The 15,171-nt window shown below is 37.4% G+C and overlaps 1 protein-coding gene across 2 annotated transcripts in view; it reads left to right on the top strand.

Moving 5' to 3' along the window:
• Window positions 1–6,188: 6,188 nt before the first annotated feature.
• LOC134529581 (calcium uniporter protein, mitochondrial) overlaps window positions 6,189–15,171 on the top strand; it is a 126,522-nt gene continuing 117,539 nt past the window's right edge. Inside the window, exon 1 of one of the 2 annotated variants that reach the window (XM_063363818.1) lies at window positions 6,189–6,407. In XM_063363818.1, the coding sequence (XP_063219888.1) occupies window positions 6,303–6,407 (105 nt within the window). In that variant the 5' untranslated portion in view covers window positions 6,189–6,302. The remainder of the gene's footprint in view (window positions 6,408–15,171) is intronic. The other variant, XM_063363820.1, reaches the window with a different exon arrangement.

A 15,171-nucleotide genomic window follows, 5' to 3' on the forward strand; every position in this document is an offset into this window, starting at 1 on the left:
AAAACAGTGTTCAATTTTTTTAAATTTGCATTATATAGAAGGCTGTGTCGTATTCACCGATTATTAATGTCATAATAACGGTAAAGATTGCTCATGAGAATGAGCTTTTCGGAAGAAATGCTGATAAATTACGTCCGGGAAAGGGAGCATTTGTATAATATATATAGCAAAGACTATCTGGATAAGCAACTGAGGGAAAAAGCCTGGATAGAAATAGCTTCTCTCTGTTTCCATTGACACAGTAATAAAAGAAGCATAATTTTATTTATTAATAGCATGACTAATGTTATTTTTAAGATGGCACCCGTTTAATCCACTTGTCAAAGCACGGTTACCGCCTGTCAACTTATTATCACATTCATAAAAACAAAAGTTAATTATCCCAAGTAAATTATTTTCACCAAACGTTTACCTACAATTGAGAAATTTATGTGGCGGAAAGTTGAAGCACTGATATTTTAGAATAGTGACGGACGGACGGATGGCGGATGGTTGAGAGTCGGTAATAATTGCCAAGAGAAATAACGGACCAAAATTGACGGACGGACAGGTGATGGACGGATGAAACGGATGATTGGGAGTCCAGCTTTAATTGTTAATTTACTTATAACCCTACTTTGAGAAATTGTAACTACAAATATTTTACCAAGCCAGCTAAAGAAATAAGCTGTGTTTAAGAAAGTATAAGCAATAATAATAAACTTAAATCCTAAATGAAGATAACCATCTCGTATTTTTATTTAAGCTAACAGGCATGTTATTAAATACCTATGAAGTATTTGTTTATCAATCAATAATATATGACTTTAATTTCCTAATATATAATATATGTAAATTTTTCTTGTTCAAGTAACTTGTGATCATATAATTAATTCTTATTAGAAGTATAACAAAAACACTACAGTACGTCAAAAAGCCTTCTCAGTATTAAATAACTAAACCAATGGACTGTGCTATGGTTTTAAAAATATTATAGAGATTATATGAAAACATATAAATTTTAATAAAATTTTCTTATGGAAATATTTTTAATTAAATAATCTCTATTTAAAAAAAATAAAATTGTTTCAGCAACAAGATTTGAACTTCGTCAACATTAATACTTCTATGTGAAAAATAGCAAACTGTACCATTGTGCTACACACATACATACTGTCATGCATATTGTGTTTATGAGTTTTATTTTTAAATTTAGTAAAACTAAAGGCCATAGGTCTACCTTATATGAAATTATCAAATCAATAGACCAAGATAGGCATTAGAGGTTGACGTCGTCCCGACCATGGCATCTAAGCCTGTGCTCCGCACCGCTATTACCAGATCCTGTTTTCAGAGTGCACCCCTAGCCCAGCAGAAATTAGTCAGGCGAGCACCTTGGGCGTGACCCCACTACTCTCAAATAAACATCAGGGCACGAAACCCCGGGGGCTCGACCCCATAAAACTATTAAGGAACAAGACATTAAAACACAATTATTATCAATTCACAGTCATTAAACAAGTGAGTCGTAGCTACTCCGTTGCAAGCACTGCACACACGGAGTAGACAACGAACCTCATTACCAGTCACCGCAGCCACTGGTCTTATTAAAAGTGCCCGTGACAATGATCGAGTCAGATCAGGAGAACTCCAACTAACAGAGTTCACAGTGATACAATATGTTAATAAATTTACAGCCGACAACTTGATGCCACAATTCAAGTAATTAAATACTATAAAACAGTTGTTAAGCCTTAAGCACCCAATTACCAGGTGCTACCTTTTAATTGAGCACCTGGAACGGGTTTTTAGCTTATAATAGAGCAAATTAAGTTGGTTTAAGTTTTAGATGCCGACTCACAAAGGATGTGAAAGTTTCCCTCCCTTGCGAGGTGGCCATGTTCGGCAGTCTCCAACCACTGCGCGCCGGGTCCAGATATGTGTCCGTGAGCAGCCTTCAATTTTGTTCCACTGATCGTTCACTCTGTGCTTGATTTAATAACCAAACCTTTTTAATTAATTGCTGCTCACATAGACTCGGCATGTATTTCATGGACCCGGGCTTATCTCGACCGTGTCCTTGGTAGTTCTGCACCGCGTCGCATACCACGTAATTTACGGCACTGGCCGACTCCAGCCAACTCGTTTTCGTTAAGATTGCCGCGCATACGCCTGCCGGCTATAACCTCACGTAAGTGTAGACTAGAAATTAGGGTCACGCTCATTGAGCCCTCCTAAGACAATTAACTTTCGGTGCTGGCCATCTCCGGCGAACTAGTAATCACATCCCTGCGAGACTGACACTGCAAATTTACAGTGTTATGTTAGTGTCGTGTTTTGTTTTGTAATCAGCGTGTGTCAGTGTAATAGTACAACGGCTCAGACGCCATATAGCACATTAGTACATTATCATAGCTTTTTTAGCGGTTCTGCCACAGCGTAGTGTATGTGTAGGGAGTACAGCATACCCATGCATACCACATGAGAAGTCCATGGATTAAAAGCCAATTTAATATAAACTGTGTCGTCTACGATTATTTCGTACTATTCCGTCCTCCACACGACCGAGTGGCCTCACAGCCAAGTATGGAGTTTCAGGGTAGATTCCCAGCCATGTACCTGGCAGGGCACGCAGGGCCGCTGAGAGAATTTGTGGGCCCCTGGGCAGCTGGAGTAGTAGGCCCCATTGCTTTTTTTTTTTGCATACCACTACTACGTACTACGTATACCATAAATATATATGGTATCGTAAAATTGCATCCTTCATTTGAACATACATAACGATTTCCTAGTTACGCAAAAAAAAAAAAGCATTTGCATGAATTATCTCAGTGCACTTTTACATTCTTAATACCATCAAAATACAAATAATAATTAATTTTGATGAATATATTGCTAAAAAAATCTTAAATGGTAATCAGAAATTGCATTATTATATGAGTGTTTAAAATACATAAGTATAATAATTTATTCTGAATATAAATATTATTAAAATAATTTAAAGTAATAATAAATTTTATTACTTCGAAAACATCAAACACATTGAACCACGTTCATTTAATTGAAAAATTTGTAATACATATTAATAATTTATACAAATTAATTTAATACCCTTAGTTCGATGCAAAATCATAAATGTTACATGCATTTTAAAAAATCAATGATACATATTTTACATCCTACTAAAACACAACAATTCAAATGTCATATACTATATAAAAATGTCTCAATTTAATAATACTTCAAAATGTTTTACAACAGTAGACAGTCATTACTTCATATCAAATCACTACATTCAAAATAATCATACACTGTAGTATATTATTTAAAATTTTAAACATACTATAATACCTACATTTAAAAGGATTATGCTACTCAATAATATTTGCCGTCACCCGTCCCTATGGAATAGTTACGGGGAATGCCTAGCGGGCTAAGGGCGTAGCTTTAGATTCGTTGTCCGGTGGGCGCCAGGCTAGCTTGGAAGAACTAGACCATGAGGAGGTTCGTGGGTTCGCTGCCCCAGCGTGCCCCGCTAGGTACGTCGGCTTACGGTGGTGATTGGCTTACTGAGTGGATACAGGATGCGCCCTAGGCAGTGTAGGAGACTGCATACCTATACATGTAACACTGAAATTACACACGAGTTGGACTGAATTATTTTAATAATGCGCCGTTATGCACGATTGACACACAGCACTGGTACACGTTTATGACATATCACTACATAGCACTACATGATTACGTTACTCAAACTACCCTAATCTCCGCGGCAGTCTCGCGGGTCGGTATGGTTACCGGAGGCGGCCAGTACCGTGAGTTAACCCGTGACGCGGTTGCGCGGGGTGTTTGTTAAGGCGGTCGGGATAGGCCCGGCTCTGCCGAAAATGGTCCGGGGACACGTGAGCAGCGGTAAAGCGAGGTTGTCATATATTTACTTACTGAACATAAATACTTCTCGATGCACTTAAAATGTAAGCTACTCACGGGACACACGTCCGCCCCGGCCGCTAGTGTTCGAAGACTGCCGAAGATGGCCGCCACGCGGGGGTGGAGGACTCGTCCCCCCCCCCCCCCCCCCCCGTGCCGCGCGCCAACACCTTTATTTTATCTTAAAGTTATAATTTTATATAATACATCCTTCCAGGTACTTAATTAAAAATTAGTACCTGGAAACTGTTTGCTGAGTGCTTAATATTTCTATCACTAATAATTAACTGTTTGAAAATATAGTCACATGGAAGACTGTTGTTTACAAGCATTAACACTGATGAGATCCTGGATTTCATTTAATGGCACTGACAAATATCCTTGTAATTAGAATCTTAGGTTTTAATTGTTATGTAGGTCAGGTGGCCAATCCCTCACTTCACTCGTTCCGGACGTGGCTGGGGCGCGCTCCGAACGGGAGGGTCACTGATCGGGTGAGAACCGGCTGAAGGTAGCTTCGGGACGACGTCATATTGATTTACAGACAATGAAATAGTTCAGAAATAATCACAACAAATCTGTTTTCCGTGCCTTTTTCAAAGCAAAATCGTTAATTGCATCGTCGTATTTCAATGACCGAGCGAGATCAGGCTCTACGGCAAGCAAGGTGAGCCCACTAATCCTTTCCTGAGACATGGTTGAGCAATGTACATTTTTTATTTCCTTCATTTTGCTGAAGGACCTTTCGGCTTCGGCAACTGTCACGGGAATTGTGCAGAAAACTCGAACAGCGATACACACGTTTGGAAATAAACTATCCAATTTTAATCTCCGTAGTGTGTTTAAAAGCTGGATTGGTTTCAACTAGTTTGGACCAATATTTGAAACATGAATTGATTTTAGATGTATCATTTCATCAGATATCTCCATGACACCCTCTCCAGCCAGGGCCGATCACCGCTTTCTTTACTCAGAAGAGGGAGTCTAAATGGCATTGACCCCAAGTGGAGGGGTGTACGGGACCAAGCAAACCTATTGTGCTCATACCTGGCGTTCCCATTTCTGCTACTACGCAAGTATTTTGTTGTGAACTGAATGTTACAAGTACTGCTCGGTTAGGTTATTGGTTATCGACTGTAGTTTTAGGAACACACAAAACAAATATACCTATATATATATATATATATATATATATATATATATATATATATAGTACAATATGTTTTAATAGCAGGGAATAATGTTTTTCCAGCCATTTATATTCCACTTCGCAGCTGGTGCCCGGGCCCCTAAGGCTACCGGGCCCCTGGGCATTTGCCCCTTTTGCCCCCCCTCTCGGCGGCCCTGAGGGCACGCGGGGGCAGCGTACCCACAACCCATCACCAACAGCCTAGTGTCCCACTAGCCTGCCCCACCCCACTGGACAACAGCAGCACCGCGACGCCTGTAATGCCCGTCAGGTACTTCCCGGGCCTTCTACAGAGGCTGGGTGATGGCTAAGTTATATAAATTATTCAAAGCAAGTAATAACTATTAATAATAATAAAAAATTAATTTTACATGAATGTAATAATACATTTTATAAATAGGTAAAATAAATATTTCTTTCTACTGTCAGGTTTTGAACTTAATATTAACAATACTTTTGAATATGTGCCTCTTGCATTTGACCACTCAACTATGGAGACACAACAAATTTATGTGGAAGAAACTATGGTTATACAATGTGGTTATTTAAAGTGAATGTTGCCAGACTGATGTCACCGAAAATGTGAATTCTGTGCATGTCCAATCATTTGGCCAGCAGATATATAATGGGTTAGACATTAAAATTGGTTTTGTAAAATTAAGGCACTGTCTGTGTTCTATCTAAGGTTTTGAGAATGGTATTTGCATTAGGAATATGGTTAGTGTACAGATATTCAACACCTTAATTTTTTTTTTGTGTCTTTAAATATCTACCCTATTCAAGTTGTTTATTACATACCTGGTCAGTTGTAGTTTTGATTTTTTATTTTTCTTGTTTTTTTTACATTTAAATATTAATTAAGAAACTCAATACATAACATATTTATAACATTATTAGGCAAATTAAATGTTAACTTGTCTATACATAACAAAACTTTAAAATTGATTTTCCAATGTTTTATTATTATTACACAATACGTTCATTAGCTTGTAATCTAGCTCAGATAAATAAATCGAGACAAGGACCAAGACAGGTGATGGGGAATCGTGTATTGTTTCTGTTTACCAACAATATCGGAAGCACTGGTGACTGTAGGCTTGGAGAAATATCTTGTGCGTCTGATCTATTTGGATTTCAGCGATTGTCGGCTGTCGTACCCGGCTCGGGCGCTTGCAGTGCATCGTCTTTTAGTGCTGTCGTAGAGATGGCTGTACGTGGTACTATTTGTCGAATGAAAGTGATATTAGTTTATGATCTAAGTCGTGCGTTTACCTTGCCATGCGTTGTCGGTGCAGGTTCCTCCAATAAGGTAAGCTTTACAGATTATTCTATTATTCCCAGCTTTTAACGTGAAACATTTTGAATTAGTTATTGTGCTTACATTCAATAACAAACTGTCAAATTCTGTGTACATGCTATTAGGTTAGTAAGCTTAGTATACATGATCGCGAGGTGAATTTATCCGAAAAGTTCAAAAAATCGAAATAATAGTACTGCAAGCATAATATTGTATGACAGGAAAGTTTTATTGTTGGCTTCGAAGTGAAAATAGGACGTGTCCTTTATTGATTTGCGAGAGGTTATACCCGGCATCGGTTGTTGTACTGTTTACGTTCAGTCTGGATGATAATACTCGGTACCCAAGCTAGGAATGCAGAAAGATGAGAGGTGATTTATAAAGGTGTGCTATTATTAGACGATCCCTAGTTTCGTACCACAAGGTACGTGCTATAAATAGTATGTAATATGTGTGAGATAACATATTTGTAGAAGTGTGTATTCACGCACTATATTCTTTAGCCTCTAAACATACTTGGTATATTATATATGTTTTCAGCTATACCATGTTTATTAATGTATTTTATTTCATGAAATCATTGGACTTTGCGTAGCTCACTTTTCTGCCGCATACTATTAGCAGATACCTGTGTTAGGTTTTATTTTGGAATTCACCTGCGTTATAATGCATAGGCAATCAAATAAAAAATTACATACGTGTTTCTAACCAAACGCGGCGTAATATGAGTCCAACAAGCACGCAAGACTCACGTAATGCTTCGAAAAAGACAGGAGTTAATTATAACCACTAAGTTCAGTTGTGGTCACATGTCGAAAAATAATATTGAAAGCCTAGCCAAACGAACCGATTATAAATAGCATACTTTGTTAGCTTCTCAACAGCTTATCCCGCTAGATCAGTTGTTGCGTATTTACAATTTTTGTGTATGGTTATATAAACGAATTCGAATTTGCGTACGTTCATAATGATTTTTGGGCAGCATAGCATTGTTTGCAACACCAATTAATAAAATTTATAAATTAACAGTTTATCATGCAAGATAAATGCAGGCTGATGTTTACATGTTTCAGCACTTGCTACTCGTTTGTACGTGAATCATTTATTTAACTGTGTAATCGTATTATAAAGAATAGTAAAGAATTAAATTGCATGTTTTGGTTAGCTGATAATTTCAATAATTCTACTTTCCTATTAGATTGTATTCCTGCGCTCAGTGGCGTAGCCAGGATTTGTGTATGGGGGGTGTTAAGAAGCATGCCGGCCCCCCCCCCCCCTCGTATTAAAGTGGGGGGTTCGGGGGTCCTCCCCCGGGAAAATTTGGATTTTAAGGTGTAAAATAGTGCCATTTTAGCAGTTTTCGGTACTTAAATTTAAATATAGTAATGTTAAAATGTTTATTAATTTTAATACGAAATTGTTTGAGTGATGAATAAGAAATTAATTAAATATTTGGTGCTAAGGGGGGGGGGAGGGGGTTGAACCCCTAACCCCCCCCCCCCTGGCTACGCCCCTGCCTGTGCTACATATAGAAAGTTATATAAATTTCCGCTACAGGAAACTGGTACAAAAAAAAAGTACTACGTAGACGCGCGATACATACTGTTTGAAGATTTCTGTGCATATGTTATTTCCAGCTTTTTATTTTTCAATACAAGCGCGGGAAAATGGAATTGGAATACAAAATTAATCTCATAGCAGGGGCGCGTCGAAAATAGCTGGTGTGTGTCTGGGGGAGTGATTTTGATTTAGGGGGCGGGGGGCGCTCGGCCCGAGAGTTTTGTGCGTGGGTTTAACAGATACAAGTCATCTCTGGATAGGGTGCTTGCATGTTGCATAATTCCCACATTTTGGCCTAAATGCATGCATTTAGCAGAAAACTATGAAAATAAAGTTTTGCATAACACATTTTTATGTTTACGTTTGTCAAACCCGTTTCACAGTCACGCTTTTGCGAGCACAGGAGGCCCACTCAGTGTGGGACTGCTTATTCCAGGGGGGGAGGGGGCGATTCCCCTTGCTCCACCCCCTGGAATCTACGCCCATGTCTCGTAGGGTTACATACTATCTGTATCGCAAACTGCACAGTATCTTATCTCCCGAAGGATTATCCCGTAATATTAACAGTATGTCTTAGTCTACTGTAATACCACTCACACACAGCATATTCTTTGTCAGTTTTATTTCATACAGAGAATTGCCTTCATTCCTTATATACCTAGCTTCTTTCATAAATTAACTTTACCTCTTACCAATGTTTTATGCTTGCACTAAACATACCTTTCACAGCTTCTCTCAAACACACGTTTTATTCTCATTGCCATCGTTCCGTCATTATGTAACTAACACAAAGAACAGCATTACGAATAAAACACTGTCTACATTCCAACAATCTCATTTTATTTTCTTTGCGATGTTTTTTTAGAAGTCGTATTTTTCTCTCGATTACGTCACAAAACCATTTACTATGCGACACAAACCGAGCCTACGAAGAGTTAGGTTGTTTTTTGAGGGGGGGGGGGGGAAGTATATAAAACTCCCTCCCGGGCGAAATCCTAAGAAATAAAAAAAAAATCTATCATACTATTAAAAAAAAAAGAAGGGATTCGAAAGCAAACAGCAGGCGAAGATGTTCTATTCCCAAACGCAATGAAATTCTATGTACGCTCCTGCAAACAACTGCACTAAAATAAAAATATTAAATGTACATAAAGGCCAAATTATTACTATTAAAATATACACCAATGATTGGGCTTACGTCCGGTGACATTAAGTCCCATTCCACTTTACTCTCCCATTTCTTTTAGCTTTCTCCGCAGGTATTTCGCACCCCTCACTTCCAATACATTCCCCTCATGACCATTCTGCTCTCGCCCTATCCACGCAAGGAATAAGTGCTTTAGTTTTTCGCCTCCACTCCGTCTGTATCTTCCACCCATGGTCTTTCCTTCTGTACCCACCTATGTGCAACTTATCTCCCAGCTTACCCCTTCCCCCCCCCCCCGTTCTCACACACACACACACACACACACACACACATGCCTTTTTAACAGTCTCTCCAGTCTTTCTACCCGCCTTCTCCCTTGTAGTGTTTCCCACCCCAGCTCGTTGCTCATCACTGATGGTCTGTCTCCCTTTCCCTTCACCACATACTAATTTAGTCCATGAAATAAAAGTTTTAACCTGTGAAAAATTTGTCCAAAGCTGAATTTTGGTTAAGTGGTAGAGTCGAACATGCGTAGTAACATATCACAAGTTGGTAATCGGACAGAGAGGCTTTTTAGAACGGAAAGAAAAATTATATAGGGAAACATGGTTTTCACACACTAGACACGTCCCTAAATTTACTCCGAAGGGATGGTTTCGTAATTCCTACGAGTTTGTGTGAAAAATTTAATATTTATATCTTTTATTACAATACCTGTGCTTTTATGCTGCCGGCGCAATTCATTGTTTACCCGTGCAGTTTTTTTAAAAATTTTTGTTTAGAGAACTTTAGTACATGTAAGTGTTGTTATAATGAAATTCGTTTAAATAACCATTGTATTGCAATTGTAAGGAATTTTCAATGTTTATATTTCGTGTTTGTTGTTTTGTGAGGATAAGTAATTGTATTACTAAATGTTTGTTTTGTTACATTGCATTTAAAATACGTACTATTCACGTTGTAACGGACTAGCCTAATAGGAGGCAAAAATTTCAATATAATTTTTATCGTCGTTCATTTTCTGTTAGGAACGAACGTGCTGTGCACTGAAGTAGAATTTTTGCAGTGAAGTTGGATTATGCAGTCTTTCCAGGCAATTCTCTGATTACAGCCGTTGTATATTGTGTTCGTTATTGCTGGTGTTTCATGTACCCCAGTTTATTCCTGGATCCTGCAGGCTTGATCCTGATGGCGTGATCCTGTGGTATATAATATGCTTGCTGTTTTAGTTCAGTATGTCGAAAGATCCTGGTGGCTTGATCCTGTGGTCCATGTGGATCATGCCATCAGGATCTTTCGACATAATGAACTAGAACAGCAAGCATCATGACCCACATGATCATGCCATCAGGACCAAGCCAACAATATTATGCCATCAGAATCAAGCCAACAGGATCATACCATCAGGTTCAAGCCAACAGGATACAGGGATAAATTTCAATATATGAAACGAAAGAATTAGCGTATTTTTAATTCCATAGTTGTCTACAATTGTGATAAAAAGATACACGATCACGGGTAAACAATGAATAGCGGCATCAGTGTGAAAACACAGGTATTGTAATTTAAGTTTTAAATTGCTATTTTTCACGAACCAGTAGGAATTAAGACACCATGTTTTCAAGGTAAATTTAGGAACGTCTTTAGTACCTGAAAAAACATATTTTCCGTAATTATATACTTTTCGGTCCACGAAGCCACGACGTCCGATGCTGTTATAGTAAGGTAAGCTATAAACTCTTATTTTCCCCAAACTATTAGGAATTAAGAAACCATCCCTTCAAGGCAAATTCATTGAAGTGTGTAGTGTGTGACAACCACGTTTTCCGATTTTTTTCTTTCCGTTCTAAAATGCCGCTCTGTCCGAGTACTACCCAAAATAAATACAATAACTTCTGAACTTGGCCACCAAGGTCGTGTGTAAAGAATGTCGCGCCGACTTGCGGAGACCGGAGCACCGCCACAGTAAGGCACACACTGCGACACCTAAGCGACTCTAGCTAATAATTTCGTTAGACACTTTAAATAATCATACCGCCTTAAAGCTCAGTGATTAACCAAAAATAATTATTTAGAATATTTTGACGTTGAGTTCTTCATTTGTATGTAAATCATAATTTAAATTCAATTGTCTGATCAAAAAAAATAAATACTCAATAAATTTATCGATTTTGTTTCATTTTTAGTATTGATGATTAAAATTTTTGTATACATGTTTGTGTAAAATAACGTTTCTATATTACTTTAAGTTTTACTGAGAATATACGCTATAAACTGTGTCAGTGGGAAACATTTTAATGGATTGCTGTAATACTTTGTCATAAAGGAATTTTCGCCATGTTTTTTAAGCATGGACGACTCTTAATCTTGTGCAAAAATTCATAATAAATTTTTCACATGTTTTTGTGTCTTTTTTGGTTTTCGTTTGCTATACTAATTACCCAAGAAGTGGCATTATGAGAGTTCAAGGAGAGGGGGTAGATCGTGGATCCGGCTGCCATGTTGGCTTGACATCACGAATGGCCATCTTGGTGCCAAAGATTATTACAGTTGTAAATTACGAATAAAAACATTTCACATAAAATATCAAAAGTTTGTATTTTTTGTGGTAGGAACATGAGCTGCGCTCTATCGGTCAGTAAACGACTACTGGAGTTTATTTCGTTTATAAAGCAATTCTATTTATTCACGAAGTAAAAGAAAAAAATATCTGCAACCCATACGGTAAAAGAAAAGGTGGTTGTTTGAGAACAATCACAGTTTCACGGGAACCGACGCTGCGTTGCTGTTAATGGTTTGGGAGCATTCATAGTTTAGTGAAAGCTGCCTTGCCATTGGTGGTATAGGAGTAATCGCAGTTTTCATATCGAGTGAAGCGCTTGTCATGCGGTCGCTCGATATGTCAGCTGCTATGTTTTTTTTGTGGGGGGGGGGGGATAGTCACAGTTTCAAGGAAGCTAAAGCTGCCTGTGCATTGCTATCGGTAGTTTGAGAGAAATCGCAGTTTCTGAACTCTGTATTTACCAAATCGGCTGGAACGCTAGTCATGTCGCACACAATACTGCTTCCCGACAGAGATTCCTTTATACTGTGTCCAGCAAAATCCAGCTCAGTGAATGTTTAATTTTAGACGATTTTTATGTAGTATGTATATTGGTAACGTATATGCTAAGTATATTATGCTTGAATACTACTTTTTAATCATCTCAAACGTAACATTCACTGAGCTAGAATTTGCAGACACTTCTGAGGGGTTTTCTCAGAGTGCTCCTGGTTACACCTGATATTTGTTTTCTCCGTGTGCTCCTGGTTATTCCTGGATAGACTGATGTTGGTGTTCTCCGTGTGCTCCCGGTTATTACTGAGAAAATATTCGCTCCATGCACTTTTTTCGATATCATAAATTTAATCGAATTCAGAAGTTAGTTCAGTTGGTGAATTCCTGTTACTGAATCAGTACTTACAATATGTTTTATCATGTGGAATTAAAACAAGAGAGATTCATTACTGAGCTGCTTACTATGCCTTGAGATAGCTGAGAAATACTATCATGCAAGTCGATTTCCCATCCCCTTGAGAGAGCATCCTGTATCCCACATAAAACAAAGATTAATTTTTACAGCGCATCGAATTTTGAATTTTTGATCTATGTATTATTTATTATACAAGGTAAATTATGTCAGGTGGATTCAGATACTAAGCACGAACACACTCTTGAGTCATTACATGTTGCGACGTCTGTTGGTAAAAAGCAGAACTACGTGGACATGAATATTTCAAAATGTAAAATTAACTCTCGCTAATAAATTATTGAAATTCCTATTTAAGTATTTATTTTGTTTTAAAACTCTCAGTATGCATCTGATATTAATAGCAGAAGCTAATATGGTTTTAGATTCGATGCCTGAAACGTTATCGAAAAGACACAGGTGTAATTTATGCAGCAATGAATTTACATTGAGAAAAAATGTCAAGTGTCATAAGAAGACCGAATGTAATTTGAATCCTTACCAAAAATAATTTATTTGCATATGTGTTTGCTAAAAACACCGTGTAGTACGCTGGAAATCTGCACCAAGGACTTCTATTCCTTTTGCAGTAATCAAACTGAGTACTACGAAGTACGTGACGTAATTTTATATACTTTTTAAAATTACAAACACTTTTTTCAGCATTTTTTGTTAATTTTTTTAAAACGGGTGATTAATTTTTGACCTCGACAGGTTTAAACTGTGGGTTAAGAACTGTATGGCATAAATGTACTTTTTAAATTAAATTATATATATATATTTAATTTTTGGAATAATTTAAGTTTTTTTTTTAAATTTTCGGTAAAAACGAAATCAAGGGTTCAAAGTTCTCCTGATGCGTTCAGCTGTTTTGCGGACATTTCAATCCACCGACTTCTTGGGAAAACAAAAACGTAAATTTTCTCTTAAAATGTGAATCTTTCCCTAGAAAATGTTAAATCGTAATTAATTTTGAGGAATTTTGAGTTAAATTGTTAGGTCAAGATCACCAAAATTACTACCGGTTGTATCCGATTCGCGATGACTAGTTAACTCTAAATAATCAAAATATATATATTTTTTTAAAAAATAAAATAAATTTAATTTTATATCAATTTTTAGTACCGTAATTATTAACTGTAGCGCGAATATATATTAGCTCTGCGATTTGGTCTTGTTAAATGAGTTTCGAAGAATATTATCGTTTGTATAAAGAACACTATATCCAGTATACACATTTAAGAACCATTTTCTCAAGGTTGGCTTGTTGGCTGAGCGGTCACATGCGCTGCTCCGTGTTGAAATTCTGAGGGTTGTGGGTTCGAGTCCGCCCACCTGCAAGAAACATTTTTAGGAACCTTTATAAGAACTGACTCAGGCTACGGCCACACGTGCGTGTTTTCACGCTGCTGTTACAGCGTGTTTTCACGCAGCGTGAGATCCTGAGCGACCGATGGCCACACGTGCGTGTTTTCACGCTGAAGCCTAGCGCGTGATTTCACGCAGAATGAATCCGCTACCCGGCCACATGAGCGTTGCAGTGTGAACTGGCACCCATCTATGCTGTGCAGGCTTGATTATGAATTCATTAAGCAAGAACACTGTTGTGGTTTTAAGTGTTGTGCTGTTGTTTCGTAGGCGTCGTCGTCGGCGGAAGCATTCAAGAAAATACTGGGTCCATCCCATATTGAGTGAAAGTTCAACGAAAGGAAAATTTGTGCTCATTCATAATAAACTAAAAGAAAATCCAGACAAGTTTTTTGAGTACTTCAGAATGTCCGTTAACTCATTTGAAATACTTTTGTCTATGGTGAAGGAAAATATATCAAAAAGTAACACAGCAATGAGAGAATGTGTTAGTGCTGAAGAAATACTCGCAGTGACATTAAGGTAAGTTTGTTTTGCTCATGTTTTAATTTACTGTTTTTAAAAGTAATATGTTACGAAAATATAAGAAGGAGATATGAATACAAAGTCATTTAAGAAAATATTAATTGATTTGTAAGTTATGTGACAAGGATCTTACATCTTACGTAAGGGTTAAATGTACTTATATCTGTGTGATTTTAAGTTGCATTCCTTTTAAAAAAATGCTTTTTAAAGTTTTTGATAATATAATTTTTCTAACTTATTTCATAAATTACTTCATAGTTATACTGAACTTTTTTGCAGGTACCTGGGCACTGGAAATTCCATACGTTCTCTTCACTTTGACTATCTTCTCGGACGTTCTACAATTGCTGACATTATTCAAGACACTTGCACTGCCATATGGGAAACATTGAATGAAATATACATGAAACCACCAACCGAAGAAGACTGGATGAACATCAGTGATCTATATGAGGAAAAGCGAACTTCCCCCATTGCGTGGGTGCAATAGACGGTAAGCACATAAGTATTATTAATCCGTGGAATTTATGTAGCGAATTTTTTAATTACAAGAAATATTTTTCTATTGTACTCATGGCTGTTGTTGACAGTAATTACTGTTTCACATTCATTGACGTAGGATCGTTTGGTAATGAAGGCGATTCAAATATATTGAAAAGGACTGAAC

The sequence above is a fragment of the Bacillus rossius genome, chromosome 2, assembly GCF_032445375.1.
Source record: "Bacillus rossius redtenbacheri isolate Brsri chromosome 2, Brsri_v3, whole genome shotgun sequence".
Lineage (NCBI taxonomy): Eukaryota > Metazoa > Arthropoda > Insecta > Phasmatodea > Bacillidae > Bacillus > Bacillus rossius.